At 39.9% G+C, this 23,646-nt stretch overlaps 1 protein-coding gene across 2 annotated transcripts in view; it reads left to right on the forward strand.

The window, feature by feature from the left end:
• Positions 1 to 2,084: 2,084 nt before the first annotated feature.
• LOC137624601 (myoneurin-like) overlaps positions 2,085 to 23,646 on the forward strand; it is a 68,174-nt gene continuing 46,612 nt past the window's right edge. The window contains exons 1-2 of one of the 2 annotated variants that reach the window (XM_068355558.1): positions 2,085 to 2,203; positions 17,678 to 17,768. In XM_068355558.1, the coding sequence (XP_068211659.1) occupies positions 17,688 to 17,768 (81 nt within the window). In that variant the 5' untranslated portion in view covers positions 2,085 to 2,203; positions 17,678 to 17,687. Of the gene's footprint in view, positions 2,204 to 2,309; positions 2,393 to 17,677; positions 17,769 to 23,646 lie in introns of those variants that run through there. The other variant, XM_068355557.1, reaches the window with a different exon arrangement.

The raw sequence follows: 23,646 nt of genomic DNA on the forward strand, positions 1-23,646 counted from the left end.
ATATTTCAACCTCTCTTTTCCATTCTTCCAACCAGGCTTAAATCAAACATGTGAAATATTATATAAATACTTGAGGATAGTTTTTATTCTTCTGTTAAAGAATAGCAGTAGAATATTACTATGTAGTTGAAGTGGATGGTTTTTTTTATTTTCATATCCACTTGTCTCTACTTCTACAAAAGCTTATGCTCCTAACTTAACAATTTCTAACATCTCCAAGAGGCTGCAATATATACTCAAATTATAGAATATACGATGTTGAGCTATGATTATGCCGTGAAAGTAGTAAATAATGTATGAAATAATTATACACAGTGTATAAGAAGGTTTTTATCCTCTAGTTTAAGTATCCAATTTGTTTATGAACGATAGTTCTTATCTCTATACACATTATATATATATATATATATATATATATATATATATATATATATATATATATATATATATATATATATACATATATATATATATATATATATATATATATATATATATACATATATATATATATATATATATATATATATATATATATATATAAGAAAAATTCTTATATTTTCCATAGCTCTTTGAGTTGTAACTAACTTATGCATAAGTTAGAAATGGTAGGACTATCTGATTAAATACTTTTCTTTTTATAGATAGTGGCATTTTAAATTCATAATCTCACTTCGTTTACCAAATAATATGTCCACAAAAATTTGGTTATTTTGAAACTTTCTGTTGTGAACAAAGGCAAAGTACCACATTGTTTGATAAATGTTCTAGAATTAAGTAAATAAAGTGTACATTTGATATCTTGATGATTTTGTAAAGTGAAGAGAATATTTCATGATTAAAATAGAAAAAAAAATGACAAGTTCCTATGGCATAATAGATATGTGCAAAGCTTCTAAGTTTATACTTATTATTGTAATTAAGCTTTTTCCCCTGTACCATAAACAACATTATCAATGAAATTCTTAATTTTTACTTTTATTTTACAATGAAATCTTTGTAGAATAAAATAAAAGTAAAAATTAAGAATGGCATTTCAAGACGACGCCTTCTGTTCAGGGTTGCCAGGTTTTCTAAAGGAGGAAAGGTCAATTTCTAATCAACAGAGGCTTTAAAAGGTCAACCCATTAATAGAAAAAGGTCAAAAATATAGTATTTAAGGGCCGGCTTTTTTCATATTACTAAAGGCCAACCTATCTACATACAAAAGGTCAAATTTGAGTTTTTTTTTGGCCGGAAAAAAGGCCAAACTGGCAACCCTGCTTCTGTTGTGTACGTGCCGTAGAGATAATTTTCCAGTGTTCGAACACTATAAAATATGACTTTAGTTTCATATATAAACAATGCATATCTCATAATTAAAAGCAAAATATATCAATAATACATATTCTAAATTAAAATATATATTTAAAATAATATATTTATATCCTTACCTATGATTTTTTTAGTGTTCGAACATTGTAAATATGACTTCTGTATTATACATAAACACTCTTAATCTCATATTTAAAAACAAAATATATCAATAATATATATCATAAATTAAAATTTGTTGGTAAAATAATGTATTTATATCCATAACTAATCATATTTAATCAAATTTATAAAATTCTTAACATGATTTTTCTAGTGTTCGAACACTATAAATATGACTTCAGTGTTATGCATAAACACTGTTAATCTCATATTTAGAAACAAAATATATTATTAATATATATTATAAATTCAAATATATATTTAAAATAATATATTTATATCCATAAATATTCATATTTAATTAAATATATAAAATTCACAACAGACGCCACCAATCCGAACGCGTACAAATTTTGTCCCATTGTAGCTTCAGTGGAAACTGCAGGGGTGCCATTCGTACGATAATTATCGTACATGTACGATTATTTTAGGTCCAGTACGATGTACGATACATACCTTAGGTATATACATATGTGTGTTTTTGTGTTTAATTAAACAATTATACTAAAATATTTTGAAATAAGTCGATCATGTAACTCCCTAATTATTATTTTGAAACTGTGTACGATAATTTTGGTTGAAAAACGACAATTCTAAGGCTCATGTACGATAAATCAGTCGAAATAATCTGGCAACCCTGAGCTTCAGTGGAAAGGTCCATGTAACTCCAAAACAAGAAGATAAACAACAGTTGTAGGATTTATTGTGACTTGTTATACATTGAATGGTAAGAATTACAAGCCAATATAGTTCATGTTTTCATTATATTTCAATAATTATGCCGTTAAATGGCTTAAATATCGAAGCCTAAAGGCTATTGATGCAAAGCAGAGTCGTAGGTTGGTTCAGTTAAACCTTGGCATTTTAGGATAAACAACAGTTGTAGGATTTATTGTGACTTGTTATACATTGAATGGTAAGAATTACAAGCCAATATAGTTCATGTTTTCATTATATTTCAATAATTATGCCGTTAAATGGCTTAAATGACTTAAATATCGAAGCCTAAAGGCTATTGATGCAAAGCAGAGTCGTAGGTTGGTTCAGTCAAACCTTGGCATTTTAAGTTAAATTTATGTATGAATAAAGAAATATATCTTAGATTATTGATTTTATGGATACGAAATGTATTTAAATAGCCATTTGATATGAATGCTTAAGAAATCATGATCAAAATTGGGAAGGAAATATAATGGTTTGGTTTGCATCTGAAATCGAACTATTTATTTCGTCCTTGTAATATTTCAACTTTTATTTTATCAATTTTTTCCCTTTGATAACGAAAAATGAATTAGTAATGAAAAATTATAAAAGACAAGCTTTATTATCCTACGACCTAACCTAATATTCCCCACCTAACCTAACCAAGGACTCGTATCCTTACCTTCCAGTAGGGCTACGCCCCCCACCCATGGGATATCGGTTTCATTGTAGTGTATTACAGGGCGATGTAACCTAGGATACCAACTACTTTTTCTTATAGGAAAAATTACGCTCTCTTCAAAAATGACACTCGTTTCCGTCGCAAATGAATAGTTTCAGAAATATATATACATCTATATCCTACGATAATGGGGGACCCCCAGTGGGAACTCTGGGTTTTGGGTGGGGAAAACATACTGGGGAAACGAAATATAATTATTTTCCTATAGTAAATAACGTGAATTAAGCAAATTTGATGTTCATTTCAATCGGAAACAAACAGATCAACCAATTCGGATAACTTTGAGATGTACGGTGTCACTTCTCTTACGAACGAACGATAACATTAGCAACGTTACCAATAATACACAGTGTTACCAACGTTGACGTATGGTACACAGAGTTACCAACGGCACGTTGACATTACTAAAGATAGTAATGATAGATATTTCCATATATTGAATAATTTCTCCATATAAGTTTTACTCAATATATAAAAAGTACAAAAAGGGCACAGAACCTAACAAACCCACCTAACCTAGCCTAGTAGTATGACAGGTCACAAAATAACATTTGATCTACATCGGACGTTGGCAGCACTGGTTACTGTATTTTTTCATGACACAATCTTTGTAACGGCGCCTCCAAAGTTTATCCAGATATACTGTTTTGTATTTTCCTCCGGTTATTATAATTTCAAGAAGGTAATGTATAGAGAAGAAAAGGCTTGTTTTACGTTTATATATCGATTCCCCAGTATGTTTTCCCCACCCAAAACCCCGAGTTCCCACTGGGGGTCCCCCATTATTGGAGGATATAGATGTATATATATATTTCTGAAACTATTAATTTGCGACGGGAACGAGTGTCATTTTCGAAGAGAGCGTAATTTTTTCTATTAGAAACGGTAGTTTTTTTCCCAGGTTACATTGCCATGTAATTCACTACAATGAAACCCTCCTTAGACCTCTGTGTCCTTAGTGTACCGTAAGGCATGTCCTTTGTCTCTATTCGTAACTCTTGGAATTTTACTCGTGGTCTGTCTCAACGAAGCACAAAGGCTCCCACAGCACATATAGATATATAAGGAATACTTATTTATATATTTTTTTGGTAATAGTTTACAACACCACGCTCTTCATTTACTCCAAAATAATGCAATCCTGCAGTTTTCATCTTCTTGCACAGTAATTAGGTGGTTATTTAAATTATGGGAAAGCAATAATTAGCAAGATATGTTGAGGGAGGGGGAAGGGGTTATAAAAAGAAAATAACTCGGTTTCCTCACTAAACGACTCGGAACTGACATGTCAACACAGTCAACCAAACAGAATTCGTGATGCCAGCGTACATAAACAGAAGTCCGTGATGGCAGCGTACATTTGATATACTGTATATTCAAAATATGCTTAGTTAAAAATGGATTAATTACTCAAAAGTGTCCATAAAATATGCAATTTACAAATAGTGACACTCTTGAGTAATCACTCAATTTTTTATTAAGTATATTTTGAATATACAGTATATCAAATGTATGCTGGCATCACGAACTTCTGTTTATGTACGCTGGCAACACGAATTCTGTTTGGTTGACTTTGTTGACATGTCAGTTCCAAGTCGTTTAGTGAGGAAACCGAGCTATTTTCTTTTTATAACCTCTTCCCCCTTCCTCAACATATCTTGCTAATTATTGCTTTCCCAGAATTTAAATAACCACCTAATTACTGTGCAAGAAGATGAAAACTGCAGGATTGCATTATTTTGGAGTAAATGGAGAGCGTGGTGTTGTTTACTATTTCCATTTTTTTTATTATGAATATTTTGCTTTAGTAAATGTTTACCCACATTTCAATTACTGACTCAGTACTTCCCTATCAGCTTAGCTTGCAATGATAATAATAATACTGTAATAATACCGTAATTGTAATAATAATAATAATAACAATACTGTAATAATAATAATATTAGTATTAACAATAATGTAATAATAGAAATACGGGTAATACTATAATAATAATAATTGTGTGACAATAATAATAATAACTACGAAAGCTACCCGTCTGTTTGCTTGCCGACCATCTTCTTGAAATTTGATGTTACAGACATACTTCTTAGTTCAACCCGTCCTTAAAACTTGTAAAGTACGTTTTTTCCTTCGATGATTGCCCTCAAAACCATTCAGAACACTTATAAACACTTTTGGTGGCTGATGTGGTAACGTCCCTGACTTGTGAATGCCAGACTGGGGTTCGAGTCCCGCTCCAACTCCTTAGTTCCTGTGGTTGCTGCAATCTCACCATCCTTGTGAGCTAAGGGGTAGCCTATAGGTTTAGCTGCCGAGTCATCAGCAGCCATTGCCTGGCCCTCCTTGGTCCTAGCTTGGGTGAAGAGGGGTCTTGGATGCCGACCATATGTATATATGGTCAGTCTCTTGGGTATTGTCCTGCTTGATAGGCAATGTCACTGTCCCTTGCCTCTGCTATTCATGACCAATTTTTTGTTATATCCAACTGAATGTGTTTCAAAGAAGAATTGTTTTGATTTTTCAATATTGAAACAAGTTTCTAATTAGATCTGGAGGTAGGAATTGATAGTTATTAATTATTATTATTAAAAGAAGGAGTTTTACCAGCCCAATGAGTCAAGCTTGACTCTCACAGGGCTGAGTGGAGGTAGGAATTGATAGTGAAAACATCTCTTGCATAGAGAATGCAAATGTCTACCAGTACTATAAGTGCAGTAAATGGAAAATAACAATCGGGGTCACCTGTTGGAAATTTTATGAAATATGCGTGGGAACTTCCCTTGCAGTGGTGTATATAAAAGATGTAGTTTTATACCGTACTCTGATGAATTCATGTATTTTTGTGTTTTAAAGGATCTTGATGTTGATAAACGTCGATACGTTTTAAATGATCTTGTTGATAAACGTCTATGCGTTTTATATGATCTTGATGGTGACAAATGTCAATACTTTTTAAATGATCTTGATGTTGATAAATGTCAATACATTTTAACCCTTTTACCCCCAAAGGACGTACTGGTACGTTTCACAAAAGCCATCCCTTTACCCCCATGGACGTACCGGTACGTCCTTGCAAAAAAATGCTACAAAATTTTTTTTTTTTTTTTCATATTTTTGATAATTTTTTGAAAAAATTCAGACATTTTCCAAGAGAATGAGACCAACCTGATTTCTCTATGACAAAAATTAAGGCTGTTAGAGCAATTTAAAAAAGATATACTGCAAAATGTGCTGGGAAAAAAATAACCCCCTGGGGGTTAAGGGTTGGAAATTTCCAAATAGCCTGGGGGTTAAAGGGTTAAATGATTTTGATGTTGATAAATGTCGATACTGTACCTGTAATTTTCAAGTTATAGATAAGCCTGAAAAACCATATTTCACTTGGAAAGCAAACAGGGATACAACTTCCCCTAACCTAACCTAGGGAACCCTGTCCTTACCTACCAGGTACCAGGGAGTGCTACGCACCTGGGGACCCAACTAAGACAGCGTGTATTATTAGTTTCCGAATACTGTATCGGTTATCGGGTTCTCGGAAATGTTTGAGGAATTTCATTCGACTGTGTTAGTTCTAATCTTGTAATCAATATTGTCCTCGGAACCGTTGAAGTTGGTAGGGACGGACTGGGTGTAAAATTTTAAAAGTTATGACTAAAAAACCCCATTTTTAATGGGAACCAAGCATAAGAACACCACATTATCTAAGGTTCCCCACCTAACCTAACCTGGGGGGAAATTGATAGGCTTTGAAGTAATGACACATTATCCCCGGCATATTTTCAGTTAGGCCTATCATACATCTAAAGAACCATATCATGGAAAAGAAAAATCATAACCCTGTCAGATCAGCCTATAAAGCCATATGGTAGGTTTTAGCTTTATAACTAGAAGCAAGAATTTTCTGTGACGACTTTTCCATTGCATTGGAGTTGCAAGAAAAATAATGGTATACAGTGATACCTCGGTACTCGACCATAATCCGTTCGAGATCCGTGTTCGACCTCCGATTTGTTCGAGTACCGAATTTTTTTTCCCCATAAGAAATAATGGTATATATTCTATTCCGTTCCCAAGCACTCGAACAGGCCCAAAATATTAATAAAACGTGTACCTAAACAACAATAATTATCTAAATGTGTATGAAATTGGTCAGAAAATCCTATAAAACAATTTTAAACCATTTACTGTACTAAAATAAAACAATTTTAAACCATTTTCTGTACTGTAGTGAACATACCTTTGAGCAGCGGTTCGATGGCATACAGGGATGGATGTGGAGAGGATGGAAGGGGGAGGTTACTGCTTGGAAGGAGAGTCCCCTTCCATGATGTGGCGGGGTAGTTCTCCTTCAGGAGTTGTTTCTCTCTCCAATGAAAGGGTGGGCAGATCTATTTCAGGGGTTTCTTCTCTTCTTTGTCTCTTCTTTGGAGGAGAAACAGGCTTTGATGTAGCAGCTTTCTTTTCTTTTGTGAAAAACTGGTCTATTGTTAATTGTTTCTTCCTCCTCTGCAGTATTCTTCGAAAATGATACATGACACTATCATTAAACATATGCACTGCCCGGTTTGCTACTGCAATTTCTGGGTGGTATTTTTCAGCAAAAGCCTGCACATCTGCCCACTTGGAACAAATTTCATTGATGAGAGAACTTGGAACATCCTCCCTTACCTCATCCTCTTCTGAAGATTCCTGCTCCACAATCAGATCCTGCTGCTGTTGTTGTTGCAGGTGCAACAATTCCTCCACAGTCAACTCGGTAGAATGGCTTTCTACAAGCTCATCAATATCATCCTTGTCGACCTCAAGCCCCAAACTCCTGCCCATGACAACAATTTCCTCAACGACATCAGTGTCATCAGAAATTACAGGGGTAGCAGTGCTTGGACCCGCCTCTGGTTGGAAACCTTCAAACTCCCTCTCTGTGACACATGATGGCCACAGCTTACGCCAGGCAGAGTTCAATGTCCTATAGGTCACACCTCGCCAAGCTTGGTCAATCATGTTAACAGAGTTGAGGATGCTGAAGTGTTCCTTCCAGAATTCCTTTAGGGTCAACTTCGTGTCACTGGTCACTTCAAAACACTTTCTGAAAAGGGCCTTGGTATAGAGTTTTTTGAAGTTTGAAATGACCTGTTGGTCCATGGGCTGGAGTATGGGAGTAGTATTGGGGGGCAAGAATTTGATTTTGATAAAGCTGTATTCTTCTTTCAAGTCATCCTCGAGACCTGGAGGATGTGCAGGAGCATTGTCCATAACCAGAAGACATTTCATTGGCAAGCTCTTTTCAATGAGGTAAGCCTTAACCTGGGGGGCAAACACTTCGTTTATCCACTCAGTAAAGAATTGTCTTGTGACCCAAGATTTAGTGTTCGAGCGCCACATAACTGGTAGTGCACTTTTACAAATATTATTTCGTTTGAACACCCGGGGGTTGTCCGAGTGGTACACTAACAAGGGTTTGATCTTGCAATCGCCACTTGCATTTGCACACAGCAACAATGTTAGCCTATCTTTCATTGGCTTGTGACCTGGCATCTTCGTCTCGTCCTTGGTAATGTACGTATTGGCTGGCATTTTCTTCCAAAATAACCCAGTCTCATCACAATTAAAGACTTGTTGTGCGATCAAATTTTGTTCATTTATGTACCGATCGAATTCCCCCACGTATTTATCGGCTGCAATTTGATCCGAACTAGCTGCCTCCCCATGCCTAGTAACACGATGAATACCTGTTCTATTACGAAACTTTTCAAACCAACCCCTGCTCGCTTTAAATGTAAATGAATCACTTTCACTGGTACTCGGACTTTTCTTCACTAATTCTTCATAGATATGCAACGCTTTTTCACAAATGAACGCTTCACTAACACTTTCCCCGGCCAACTGTTTTTCTTTAATAAATATTAAAAGCAACTTTTCCATCTCCTCAATCACTTGTGGCCTTTGCTTAGTTACCGCCGTAACTCCCGTTGCAACATTCGCCTTCTTAATCATTTCTTTATGCTTTAAAAACGTAGAAATGGTCGACTTCGCCATTCCGTATTCTACCGCTAAATCGGACACTCGTACACCATTCTCATATTTCGCTATAATTTCCTTCTTCAACTCGATCGTTGTTCGCACTGTTTTCCTCTTCTCCTTCCCCTTAACACTCATTACTTTCTTGGGACTCATTATGAAAGCTAAAAAAGCAATTAAAAGCACTGAAAATCACTAAATCACAACGAATGCTGATCGCGCGTTGTCTGAGTGACGCTCTCGAGAGAACTGATGCTTCCCGAACAAGCGAGAGTGGCCGAGATGGCGCGATCATCACAAAGCCCATGCGGTCGTCACGTGTTCGGCTGGTCGAGTACCGAATTTTTGGTCGAGCACCGCAGCAAAAATTTCTCGAAAATTTTGGTCGAACTCCGAATTGTTCGAGTATAGAGTCGTTCGACTACCGAGGTATCACTTGTTCAACCGTAAAGTGTCCCCACCTAACCCTAAGTTAAATCTGTCTCTTTACATACTGGGGAAGGAGGTTGTGAGGAACCCGTTAGGGGGGAAAAGATCAAGAGGGAAGCAGAAAATTAGATGGCGAGAAAAGGTGAAGGATGATATAGAGAGAAGAGGTTTGGTGGAAGAGGATGCCTTTGACAGAATGCATTGGAGAGGGAGCATCAGGCAACCGACCCCTTAATTTAGGGATAACGTTGGGGAAGAAAAAGAAGGGAGGAGGAGGTTACACATTGGGCTATGGCCCTACAACTCTTGCTTACCGCTGGCAGTCAGTGACAACACACCTTTCCTGGCTTGCAAAAGGAACAGAAACCAACATATATATCTAACTTGAGATATTACTTTTTCTCTTTTTTTTTTAGGGAAATAAACATTTTGTACGGTATGGTCAAAACATAACTTTTATTACCTCTGCCAACGAAATTTTACTCCTTGTTTGTGTGTGTGTGTTTGTGAACGGCTTTAGATCTTCACCTGACTATGAAGACAGTTTTCCTTATCGCCTAAACGTCAGCACGAAGACTATTCAAAGAAAATCTTTCATAAAATATTTTCTAAAAAATATTCATTTCATAACTCTTACAGAGCAAATGATTTAAACTTAACGAAAATAAAAGTTGAATGGGCTCAACGTTGTTTAACTTCGGTTTCCAAGTTAGGACCGCCTACTCTCGGACTAGGGGAGGAATAGGTAAGGCCGCATATAAACAAAACATAAAATTTATCTTGATGTTTAGTATAAATGGAAAGCTAATCGAAGAGGCCTAATAAGGGCGGGTGAGATATAAAATATATAGAGGAAAATCTATAATTAACAACAATAATTTATAACGTGATAAAATAATTGCTAAAAGCCTAAAACACACTTCCGTACACTAAGGGAAGGGTCGGCCATCTTTACTCTATGGAAAAAACCAGAGATAAAAGAGCAAGGGCAAAACACTTTTACTCTCCTTTCAAAAGCATTTCTTTTGAGGATAGTATTGAATAATCCAACACGGCGAAAGCAATAAAACCAAAACCAAGTACTTCACCAATTCGGTAGAAAACTCGAGGTCATAATAGCGAGTGGAATCGACTTGTCGATGAAACCGACAGAGAAGAACTGAGGCTGTTTACATGTATATGCGGTATCTGGCCGATAGTCGGCGCTGGTGGGCACACCCGCAACCTTCATGGCGATCGCTCGCGAGTTTTTGGAATCTGTCGAGCCGTCGGAGACGTCAGCTATTATATATTCACCGGGTAAGTATATTCAAAAATTTATTTTATAATCAAAATATCATATTTCGTAAATGTAATGCTAGGGATTGTAACAAACGTCTTCCAAAGGCCTCTCTCGACCCACATACCGTGTGTTCTAATTGCCGAGGTAAAACCTGCCAATTAGGAGATCGGTGTGATGAGTGCGTGGTACTTTCGGAATTCGACTGGCTAGAGTTTGATAAGTGTTCTCGTAAGCTTGAGAGAGATAGGGTGAGGAGAAGTTCCTCTAGATCATTAGATTTTTCCTCCCATGCCCCTGAACCTAATCCTTCCCCTGTAGTAGTTGTGCCTGAACCTTCTACTAGCACTCATGAACCATCCATGCGGGATATGTTGCTTGCCATTCAAGCGTTGGGCGAGAGAGTTGAGTCTTTGGCAACGGACCGTAATCAACTCATGGCGGATGTTAAAGTGTCAGAGTGCCACATTAGAAAATCGTGGGGATAAAGTGATTAGTGCGCAAAGTGTTTTTAGTGTTGCGACCGAGGGTTCGTCTGTTCGTGCTTGTCGTTCTCCTAGTCCGAGACCTCTTGCAAGCTCCCATGCACCAGGGAGAAGTAATGTCGTAGGACTTATGGGGACGAGAGGCTCTAACCAACGAACAGACGTTCCCTCTATGGTTTCGGGCGTGTCTCGTCAAGACCGCCCCTACCATAAGACGAGCGAGGCGGTTTTCTCCTCGTCATCCGAAGGCTTCTCGCGAAAGAAACCGTGGAGCAAAGTTTCTAGACCCTTAAAGCGGAAGTCAGTCCCTTCAGGACAGGTCCAGCGTCCTGGCTGTAGCCATTGGGACAGCTCTGACCCTGTGCAGTCATCGGAAGACTGCTCGCCGCCTAAACGAAAGCGTAACACGGGCTCCGAAAGTCTTAGTAAAGGCAATGTTTTGCCGTCACAGACGTTACCATCGTCTCGGCCCGTACCGACTCCCTTTGATCCTAAATGGGTTGTCCTGCAGGATATGCAGAATAAGCTTGCCTCCCTTATGGAGGAGTATACCGTTGAGCAGGTTCACGATGATCCTCGCCGTTACGCTGATCGAGATCCTGGCCTTCAGCCGCCCAAACGAGCCTTTACTCGTCCTGTTGACGTTACAAAGTCACGTCAGTCACGTGACTTGGAGCCTCACTCGATGCAGTCCCGTGTTGACTTTCAGCCGCCACCGCATGCTCGTGTTGACGTTCAGGACGTTCGCCAACCATCTCAGTTGCCTTGTTTTGACGTTGAGCGTCAAGCACCGCAGTCAAGGGTTGTTTTGACTGCTCAATCTAGGCAGTCAAGGCAGTCTCGACCTGACGTTGAGCGTCCTCCCGCTCCTGTTTCTGTTGCTGGTCAGTCTTTTAAGCAGTTACATGACGTAGCGTCCTTGACTGCTACTGATGCTCCTTTGCGTGTGGACTTTGCTTGTCAAGCATTGCCACCACGGCAGGTCTCTTCCTTGCTTGAGACTCATCAATTGTCGGACGAGGTTCCTTCAGATGAGGATGTTGCTGATCCCATGCCTACTGATAATCCTTTGGACGTTTTATCAGACGTGGAAGAGCCTAAGGCTGCGCAACCTTCCATGGATTTTAAGAAAATTATGATGGTTTTTAAGGATCTTTTCCCAGATCATTTTGTTACTGCTGCTCCTCGTTCGCCTCCGTCTGAGTTTGCGCTAGGCTTAGCTGCTGCCAAGCCTTCCTTTACTAAGCTAGTGCTTTCTCGCTCTTCTAAGAGGGCTTTACGTCTACTAGGCGACTGGTTGGTTACCAGGAGGAGTTTGGGGAAGACGGCCTTTGCCTTCCCACCTTTTAAACTAGCTTCTAGAGCGAGCGTCTGGTATGACACGGGAGAAGTTCTCGGCTTGGGAGCCCCTGCCTCTGCCCATGGTGACTTCTCAAGCCTCGTAGACTCTCCCGTCGCCTGGCCATGAGACGCTCTAAAATTTGTTGGTCCTCCTCGGACCTTGACCATCTCCTTAAAGGGGTATACAGGGCCTTCGAAGTTTTTAACTTTTTAGATTGGTCTCTAGGAGCATTAAGCAGGAAGATCTCGTCTGCTGACCAGGAGGTGTCCTTACTTATTATGTCTTGTATGGACAAAGCCATCCGCGATGGCTCCAATGAGCTCGCCTCCACCTTTACGTCTGGAGTCTTGAAGAAGAGAGAATCCCTTTGCTCTTTCCTTTCAGCAGGAGTTACTCCCTGTCAAAGATCGGAACTTCTCTTTGCTCCCTTATCGGCTGCCTTGTTTCCTCAACAGCTGATTAAGGACATTGCTGCTTCGCTTGTACAGAAAGACACACATGACCTGATGGCTTCTTCTGCTCGCAAGGGAGCTCCTTCTTCATCTTTTGTTGTGAGACCCAGAATCGAGACTCCTGCGTCTAGGTTTATCCCGCCCTTTCGTGGCAGAGCTCCCAGCAGGGGAGGCTCTCGTGCCGACGGAAAGAGTGGTAAGAGGAGAGGAGCCAAGTCCTCCCGTGGCAGAGTCTGACTGCCCACGTCCTCAGACAGCGGTAGGGGCCAGACTGAACAACTTCTGGCAGGCCTGGGAGAAGAGGGGTGCAGACCAAGAGTCTGTGTTGTTGCTCAAGGAGGGGTACAAAATACCTTTTGTACGCAGACCTCCTCTAGTAACAGTTCTTCTAGACCTCTCTCCCAGGTACCGAGAGGAGTCAAAGAGACAAGCTCTACATCACCAGGTGTCTCTGTTGCTAGAGAAGGGAGCGGTGGTGAAAGTCTCGGACCTTCAATCACCGGGATTTTACAACCGTCTCTTCCTAGTCCCAAAGCATACGGGAGGTTGGAGGCCAGTGCTGGACGTCGGTGCGCTCAACGTTTTTGTTACGTAAACAAAATTTACGATGGAGACCACGAAGTCCGTCCTAGCAGCGGTCAGAGAGGGAGACTGGATGGTCTCTCTCGACCTGCAAGATGCGTACTTCCACATTCCTATACACCCGGATTCCCAACCGTATCTGAGGTTTGTTTACAGGAATGTGGTGTACCAGTTTCGAGCACTGTGCTTCGGCCTCAGCCCTGCTCCTCTCGTGTTTACGAGGCTCATGAGGAATGTGGCAAAATTCCTTCATTTATCGGGAATTCGAGCCTCCCTGTACTTGGACGACTGGCTTCTCAGAGCATCGTCCAGTCATCGCTGTCTGCAGGACCTACACTGGACGTTGGGTCTGGCAAAGGAGTTGGGACTGTTGGTCAACTTAGAAAAGTCTCAACTGATTCCATCCCAGACGATTCTCTATTTGGGGATGGAGATTCGCAGCCTAGTTTTTCGGGCTTTTCCGTCTGCCACCCGAATAGAACAAGCCCTGCTCAAAGTCCGACTCATGCTGAAAAAAGAACGTTGTTCAGTAAGAAGTTGGATGAGTCTCGTAGGGACTCTGTCATCCCTGGAGCAGTTTGTCTCGCTAGGGAGACTTCACCTTCGCCCTCTCCAGTTCCATCTAGACTCACTGGAACAAGAGCAAGACTTTAGAAGCTGTATCAATCCCGGTCTCCGAGCCAGTAAAAGCATGCCTGAACTGGTGGGACAGCAACATAAGTCTGAGAGAGGGTCTGTCCCTGGCAGTCAAGAACCCAAACCACGTGTTGTTCTCAGACGCGTCGGATTTGGGTTGGGGTGCGACTCTGGACGGTCGGGAATGTTCGGGTCTTTGGACGTCGGTTCAGAAGAGCATGCACATCAACGGCAAGGAGCTATTAGCAGTCCACTTGGCCTTGATGAGTTTCGAGAGCATTCTTCGAAACAAAGTGGTAGAGGTCAATTCAGACAACACCACAGCTTTGGCGTACATCTCCAAGCAAGGAGGCACTCACTCCCACACACTATTCGTGATCGCAAGGGACCTCCTCATCTGGTCAAAAAATCGAGGCATCTCCCTGTTGACAAGATTCATCCAGGGGGACTTGAACGTCTTGGCAGACTGTCTCAGTCGGAGAGGTCAGGTGATCCCCACGGAATGGACCCTCCACAAGGACGTGTGCAAGAGTCTTTGGGCGACTTGGGGTCAACCCTCCATAGACCTCTTTGCCACCTCGTTGACCAAAAGGCTCCCGATCTATTGCTCGCCAGTCCCAGATCCAGAGGCGACCCACATAGACGCGTTTCTACTGGACTGGTCTCACCTGGACTTGTACGCATTCCCACCGTTCAAGATAGTCAACAAGGTACTGCAGAAGTTCGCCTCTCACGAAGGGACAAGGTTGACGTTGGTTGCTCCCCTCTGGCCCGCGAGAGAGTGGTTCACAGAGGTACTTCAATGGCTGGTAGACGTTCCAAGGAGTCTTCCTCTAAGGATAGATCTCTTACGGCAGCCCCACGTAAGGGATCTTCATCAAAGCCTCCCCGCGCTTCGGCCGACTGCCTTCAGACTATCGAAAGACTCTCAAGAGCTCGAGGCTTTTTGAAGGAGGCAGCCAGAGCGATTGCGAGAGCTAGGAGAGCTTCTACCATCAAAGTATACCAGTCGAAGTGGGAAGTCTTTCGAGACTGGTGCAAGTCAGCATCTATTTCCTCTTCCAGTACCTCTGTAGCCCAAATCGCAGATTTTCTCTTACATCTGAGAAATGTTCGCTCCCTCTCAGCACCCACTATTAAGGGCTACAGGAGCATGTTGGCGTCTGTCTTTAGACATAGAGGCTTAGATCTTTCCAATAATAAAGATCTCCAAGATCTCCTTAAGTCTTTCGAGACCTCTAAGGAGCGTCGTATGGCAACTCCTGGATGGAACTTAGACGTGGTCCTAAGGTTCCTAATGTCCGACAGGTTTGAGCCATTACATTCAGCCTCCCTGAAGGATCTCACCCTCAAGACACTTTTCTTAGTGTGCTTGGCTTCGGCTAAAAGGGTCAGTGAGATCCATGCCTTCAGTAGGAACATCGGCTTTTCCACGGATAAAGCCACATGTTCACTTCAGCTTGGTTTCTTGGCCAAAAATGAACTGCCTTCTCGTCCTTGGCCTAAGTCATTTGATATACCTTGCCTGTCAGAGATCGTAGGCAACGAGCTTGAAAGAGTACTGTGTCCAGTTAGAGCTCTTAAGTTCTATTTAGCTCGTACCAAATCCTTACGAGGTGGATCTGAGGCCTTGTGGTGCTCAGTTAAGAAGCCATCATTACCTATGTCAAAGAATGCTTTGTCATATTTTATTAGATTTTTAATCCGAGAGGCTCATTCTCACTTGAGTGAAAAAGACCGTTGCTTGCTTAAGGTTAAGACGCACGAAGTAAGAGCTATAGCAACTTCCGTGGCCTTTAAGCAAAATAGATCTCTGCGAAGTATTATGGACGCGACCTTTTGGAGAATTATGGACGCGACCTTTTGGAGAAGCAAGTCGGTATTCGCGTCATTTTACTTAAAAGATGTCCAGACTCTTTATGAGGACTGCTACACACTGGGTCCATTCGTTGCAGCGAGTGCAGTAGTGGGTGAGGGTTCTACCACTACATTCCCTTAATTCCAATATCCTTTTAATCTGTCTCTTGAAATGTTTTTAATCTTGTTTTGGGTCGTACAGAAGGGTAAAAAGCCTTTCGCATCCTGGTTGATTTGGCGGGTGGTCAAATGTCATTTCTTGAGAGCGCCCAGATTGAGGGTTTTGATGAGGTCCTGTTGTATGGGTTGTCGCCCTGGATACTTCAGCTCCTGGGAGTCTTTCAGCATCCTAAGAGGATGGCTGGGCTTCATGAGGAAAGCAGACTAACAAGGCAGAGTAATCGTCAGAGTCAGCTTCCTTACCAGGTACCTATATTTATTTGGGTTTTGTTATGATATAACTGTCAAAAACTCTAAGCATATACGCCGTAAACTGTATTAATACTGGTCTCTACCCACCACCATGGGTGTGAATCAGCTATTATATATTCACCGGCTAAGTTTAATATTTAAAAATGATATTTTGATTATAAAATAAATTTTTGAATATACTTACCCGGTGAATATATAAATTAAAGGCCCCCCCTTCCTCCCCGATAGAGACCGAGCGGAATGAGAAGAACTGGAGCTGTTTACATGTATATGCGGTATCTGGCCGATAGTTGGCGCTGGTGGGCACACCCGCAATCTTCATGGCGATCGCTCGCGAGTTTTTGTGTTTCTGTCGAGCCGTCCGAGACGTCAGCTATTATATATTCACCGGGTAAGTATATTCAAAAATTTATTTTATAATTAAAATATCATTTTTCCAAATGATACAAACCTTCAGCTATTTATACAAATTAGGCCCTCCATCACCTATCCCCCTGCAACTCCTGTCTGCAATTAAAAGTGACGAGATAACACCGGTGTGTGTGAGTGGGGTTGCCAGTACTACCCCTTACCCTACCGCTAACCAGCGATGGGTTAGTTACACCTCGCTAAAAGTCTTATGGCTAGTCTTCTAGCTTCGCCGAAAGTATATACCCTAATAAAGATCTCAAGGTTTGTATCATTAGAAAAAATACATATTACTTTAAATACCTGAAGTATGCAAGCGTGCATAGATAGGCTATTTGAAAAAGGGTTTGTGTATGGAAAAATTAATTTTAAACTTGTAACTTCCCTGGTAGTTACATGTATATAGTGTAGATCAGCCATGACTAAGGCTATACTGTATATATGTAACTACCAGGTAAGTATATTTAAAAATTTATTTTAAAATGAAAATACTATTTTTAAATATGTAAATTCCCTGGTAGTTACATATACAGTATATAGCCTTAGTCATATATATATATATATATATATATATATATATATATATATATATATATATATATATATATATATATGTATGTATGTATGTATGTATGTATGTATGTATATATATATATATATATATATATATATATATATATATATATATATAATGTAACTACCAGGTAAGTATATTTGAAAATTTGTTTTAGAATGAAAATACCATTTCTATTGATAAGGAAATTATTTATTTCATTGTTGAACTTGAAATGAATATTATTTTTAATTGAATTTCATATGAATATTAATTTCCAGGTGAAGCAAGATGGAGGAGGAGATGTTGGAACTGATCTGGACCAATCATGGCCCAATATTTCGATATTGGTTCACTGAGCATCGGGAAAAGGTAAAGAAATGAGTCAACATTAGAACTTTTATTTTTTTCTATGGTTCATCATAGAACTGTCTTACATAACGGATTTTGAGCGAAGCGAAAAATCTATTTTTGGGTGAGATGGCCATGACGTCCTAATGGAAGGTTCCTTTAGTAGCTTCCGAAGGGTATACCCTTCGGAAGCTACTAAAGGAACCTTCCATTAGGACGTCATGGCTTGAGCCCAAAAAAATATTTGTAAGTAGTCCTATAAATCTCTAAATTCCATTATATACTAAAGAAGTAAATTATTATTATTACTTGCTAAGCTACAACCCCAGTTGGCAAAGCTGGATGCTATAAGCCCAGGGGATCCAATAGGAAAAATAGCCCAGTGAGGAAAGGAAAAAAGGAAAATAAAATATTTTAAAAAGTGACATTAGAATAAATATCCTCTATATCAACTATAAAAACTTTAACAAAAATATATCATATTCTTGTAAAATTTATATGAAATCCCAAGCAGACTGGAATGGGATTTTACATGATCTTTTATGCTTGAATTGGTCACAATTATATAATAGTGTAGATCCTGTTGTCCCTTTGAATGAGAATCTAGTCAACATAATTGATAGGCGTATCCCTTCTCGTGTGCTAAGGTACCGAGTGAAGGACAAACCGTGGTTCAATGATGATTGTAGACGTGCTTTTTTGGAGAAGCAGGAGGCCTATCAACTTTGGAAGGGTAACAGATCAGATTTGACCTGGAACAACTATACTCAGCTTCGAGCTTTTGCTCAGAGAGTTTATGCCTCAACTGAAAAGGAGTACAATTTAACCATAAAAGAAACACTTTCTGGTACAACTCAGGAACATAAATGGTGGTCTACCCTTAAATCTGCACTCTTTGGTGTAGATGCAACAGTTCCTCCTTTACTTAAACCAGATGGCTCAGTCACTTACTGTCCAAAGGAAAAGGCAACCCTTTTGGCTGATGTTTTTGACAGTAAACAGAGTAATGAAAAACTTGAACTTCCTCATTCCTGTTTTCCTGAGGCTAAACTAACTAGTTTAGCTTTTCGATCTCGTGAGATTAAAGCTCTGTTGATGGACCTTGATGCTTATGGAGGTGTAGACCCAAATGGTATTTTTCCTTTGTTTTTTATAAGACAGCAGATTTCTTAGCTCCAAAGTTATCTGTTATTTTGCGCAAGTTAGCAATAAGAGGAGCTTTTAGCACTAGTTGGAGAATTGGTAATGTTACTCCTCTATGTAATTGTGTTTGTGGTAGCTCAAGTCCCACTGATTACCGCCCAATTTCCATAACTCCCATATTATCTAAAGTTTTTGAACGTCTTCTGGCAAAACGTCTTAATAGGTTTGCTGAAGGTAATCATCTACTCCCTAGTTTGCAATTTGGTTTTCGTAAAGGCCTTGGAGCATGTGATGCCCTTCTTACAATCTCCAATGCTGTACAGAAATCCCTTGATTGTGGTCAGGAAGTTCGTATGATTGGCCTTGGTTTTAGTGCTGCCTTTGACCGTGTTAATCATGAGGCCCTTGTTTTCAAACTGAAACAGTTGGGAGTGGGTGGGTCGTTTCTTAGCATTATTATTGATTTTTTAAGTAATAGATCTCAAAGAGTTGTTGTTGATGGGCACCATAGTGATTATAGGAATGTGATATCCGGTGTTCCACAGGGTAGTGTTCTTGGCCCATTACTTTTTATACTATATACACATGACATGTGGTTTGGCCTAGAAAACAAGCTTGTTGCATATGCAGATGATGCTACTCTCTTTGCATCAATTCCATCCCCTGAATGTAGATCTAGGGTTGGTGAATCCCTTAATAGAGATTTAGCTAGAATTAGTGCATGGTGCAAATTATGGGGTATGAAGTTGAATCCTAACAAAACTCAAAGTATGATTGTAAGTAGGTCAAGGACGGTGGTTCCTCAACATCCGGATCTCAGTATTGATAATGTTTCTTTAAATATGTATGACTCTTTCAAAATTTTAGGTGTGATTCTCGTCAGTAAATTTACTTTTGAGAAACATATAAGGTCTGTGTCTTCTTCAATTTCACAAAAAATAGGCTTATTGAGAAAGTCTTTCAAGATTTTCGGTGATCAATCTATTCTGAAGAAGTGTTTTAATTCTTTCATTCTACCTTGTTTTGAGTATTGTTCTCCTGTCTGGTGTTCAGCTGCTGATTCTCATCTTAATTTGTTGGACAGAAACTTACGGTCTATTAAATTTCTTATTCCTGATCTAGATATTAATCTCTGGCACCGTCGTTCAATTAGTTCATTATGCATGTTGCATAAGATTTTTCACAACTCTGACCATCCTTTACATTCAGATCTCCCTGGACAATTCTATCCTGTTCGTAATACTAGGCAGGCAGTTAATTCTAATAGCCAGGCCTTCTCCATCACGAGGCTCAATACTACGCAGTACTCTAGAAGTTTTATTCCAGCTGTGACCAAGTTGTGGAATGATCTTCCTAATCGGGTGGTTGAATCAGTAGAACTTCAAAAGTTCAAAGTTGGAGCAAATGCTTTTTTGTTGACCAGGCGGACATAGTCTTTTTATAGTTTATTTATGACATATTTTTTTTTATGTTGTTGATAGTTTATTATATGACATGTCTGTTTTGATGTTGTTTCTTATTTTAGAATGATTTATTGTTAATTTGTTCTCTTCATTTATTTATTTCCTTATTTCCTTTCCTCACTGGGCTATTTTTCCCTGTTGGAGCCCCTGGGCTTATAGCATCTTGCTTTTCCAACTAGGGTTGTAGCTTGGATAGTAATAATAATAATAATAATAATAATAATAAAGAGTAAGAGAAACAAGATAGAATAGTGTGCTCGAGTGTACCCTCAAGTTGTACATATCACTGTTGAATTCCTTGCCTTTGTTTTCATTTTTAACTGGAAATTCTTTGCATGTTTCTTGAGTCTAGACAACTATCATTTCAACGAGTGTGTATTATATGTAAAATTGCCTTTAGAAATTTTGGTACCCCTCATGCCATGCTAAAATAGACATTTGACAGTGCCATACTTTAGTAGGTGATCTGTTATATGTGTAGCAAAATGATTAAGATTGAGCCTTAGCAGGCTGGAAGTATTTATCAATAACATATCCTTTATATTGGAAAAAGTAAGTATTCAAAAATACAGAAACAGTTATAAGAAATATGATTTTTATTGGTTAAATCTGGACATAAAGTTGAACCGTAAACGATAATCAAATGCAGAATTTGCATCATCTGCTTTGTAAGACTCCGGAATATCCTCTCTATATGTAAATTTCTTTTGTTCTTTCACGGGTAGAAACTTTTGTCATTTAATTGGATTATAATTTTAGCGCAGCTAATAACTCGGCATTCAGCCACTGATTAGTACTGTATTCTTGGTGACCAAACTTGTCTTATTAAATAATTTGGGTAATGTGTTGTTTGGTCTCCAAGGGGTCTCCTGTAAAAGTCTAGAGCATGGAATCCAATGCAATATAACTACCAGAGAAATATTGTCTTCCCTCCTCTAGGGTCACTTATCAATGTCCAAAGCTTGTACTTAGTGTGTATAAGAGAGACCTTCAATTTCAGTTTTCAATATTAAACTTACCCGATAATCATGTAGCTGTCAACTCCGTTGCCCGACAGAATTCTATGGAGGGATACGCCAGCTATCACAATACTAGAAGGGGGTGTACTTACCAGCGCCACCTGTGGCCAGGTACTATAGTACTTCTTGTTGACACCTCCTCAATTTTTCCTCTGTCGTGCTTCCGGCAAGACGTTCTGGGATACGCTTATGTTCTTGGAGTATTTTCACGACTTTGGTGAAGTATTTCTCTTTGATTTCGGCTGTCGCTTTACTGGAAACTTCTATATTAGCTTAGTTAGCTTTTGGAATTAATTTGATTAATTATGGTGACGAAGAGAGTATGAACTCTCTTTCACCTTTAAATGGCCGACCCTTCCCTTAGACGGAAGTGTTGGTGTCTAAGAGAGTATAGACTCTCTTTCTTAATTTTGCTTAACAAAAGTTATAGATTTATTTTATATCTCTCCGCCTCTTATAGGCCTCTTCGATTAACTTCCTTTTATTATAAACTTATTAAAATTAATTTTTATATTTGTTTATATTCGACCTTCCTAATAGTAGGCGGTCTTTTCTTGGTACCGAAGTTAATTAACATTGAGCCCGTCATTTCGGTTTTACCTGTTAACATATTATGCTATTTTAATGTCTTTGAAAGAATTTCTTTGATAGTCTAGTACTGTTTTCAAAGTTGAACTAACGTTTTGTTTTGTCTCTGCAGTTGTTGACGTTCAGAACGTTCAACTTGCGCTCTATCGTTACGATAGAGAAAGAATTTTCACGGTTTCACGTTGCAGTAAGAGTAACCGTGTCTAGCGTTTTGTTCATTCTTTCTTAACTTAATGGTTTTAATCCTAATAAAGGAACTTTTCATTTTGGGAAATATTTCAGTTTTTTCCTTTAACAATAATATGTTTTAACGATATATATGATTGGGCTCTTCTCTCAGGTTCTAAGTCAAGAGAGAGAGAGAGAGAGAGAGATAGAGACGGAGGGAGAAAGAGGAGGATAAACGTTTCATTCAAGCGAGTAACGTTGTTATCGTTTTTGCTCTTCTCCCTAGTCTCTTTAGGGGAAGAAGGTAAACGTTTCTAGAGTGATCTAGTGTTTAGTCTCTTTCCAGCCACTGAATTATTTATCTTTCATTAGATTTTTCTGTTACATTGTAATTCTGTTTTCGCAATTACTAACTTTTGAGAAAGGATAGAATTGCGTGTTTCAGGTACAAACCACTTAAAGTTTCGAGTTCAGTGAAATAAGTGCAAACAGAAAATCAAAGTGATAAGTGATTAGCGCAAAGTGTGTCAGTGTTGTGCGTGAGGGTACTTTTGTGCGCGCCAGTCGTCCTCCCAGTCCGGGACCTCTTGCAAGCTCCCAAGCCCAGGGGAGAAGCAATGTCGAAGGACAAAAGGGTTCAGCAGGCCTTGATCGGCGCACAGAAGTATCCTCGGTGGTTGTGGGCGTGTCTTACCGAGACCGTCACTCCCACCCGCAGACGATTGAGCCCTTATTTTCCTCGTCTGCAGAAGAAATTTAGGGGAGAAAACGCTGGTCTCAGGTCTCAAGACCTCTTAAACGTAAAGTCCAGACCTATGCCAGACGTACGAAGTTAGAGTTCAACAACCCGGATGCAGTCATTGGGTTAGCTCTGACTCTCCTCAGTCATCAGTTGAATGCACTCCGCCTAAGAGGAGTAAGGTTCTGCCGCAACAGATCTCTGCTGTTAAGGCTTTACCTCAGCAGACCTTAGTGTCTGCCGACCCCAAGTTGACTCTACTGCAGTCCATGCAGTCACAACTTTCGGTCTTGATGCGTGAGTGTCGGGCTGAGAAGGTTGCACCTCCGCCTGCGCTCGCTCCGCCTGCGCTCGCTCCGCCTGACCGCAGTACCACCTGCCAGGCGTACGATGTTGAGCCACGTTATGAGTTTACTGATCCCAGTGGTGTGCAGCTCCCTCCGCCTTCCTTAAGGCAACCTCAGCAATGGGAACAGGAGGCTTATACCTCTCTTCCTCCGCTTCCACTTGCTGTTCCACCAGTGAGGCAACACTCGCTTGAGGTACAACCTCTCCCATCCATGAGTCAGTCTCCTCAGCTCTCGCTGCAGCGAGCTCAACCCTCCTCAAGGCAAGCACCTTAACACCTTAGCCTTGCGCCTCAGGAGCCTCAACTTGCGAGATTTTTACTGCGTTCTGCGCAGCCACTACCTTTTCGCTCTCAGCTCACACCGCAGGAACCTCAAATCGTTCCTCAGGAGCTTGCTACTGCGCATCCGCCAACCACTCAGCAAGCGCAA

The sequence above is a fragment of the Palaemon carinicauda genome, chromosome 31 (genome assembly GCF_036898095.1).
Source record: "Palaemon carinicauda isolate YSFRI2023 chromosome 31, ASM3689809v2, whole genome shotgun sequence".
Taxonomy (NCBI): domain Eukaryota; kingdom Metazoa; phylum Arthropoda; class Malacostraca; order Decapoda; family Palaemonidae; genus Palaemon; species Palaemon carinicauda.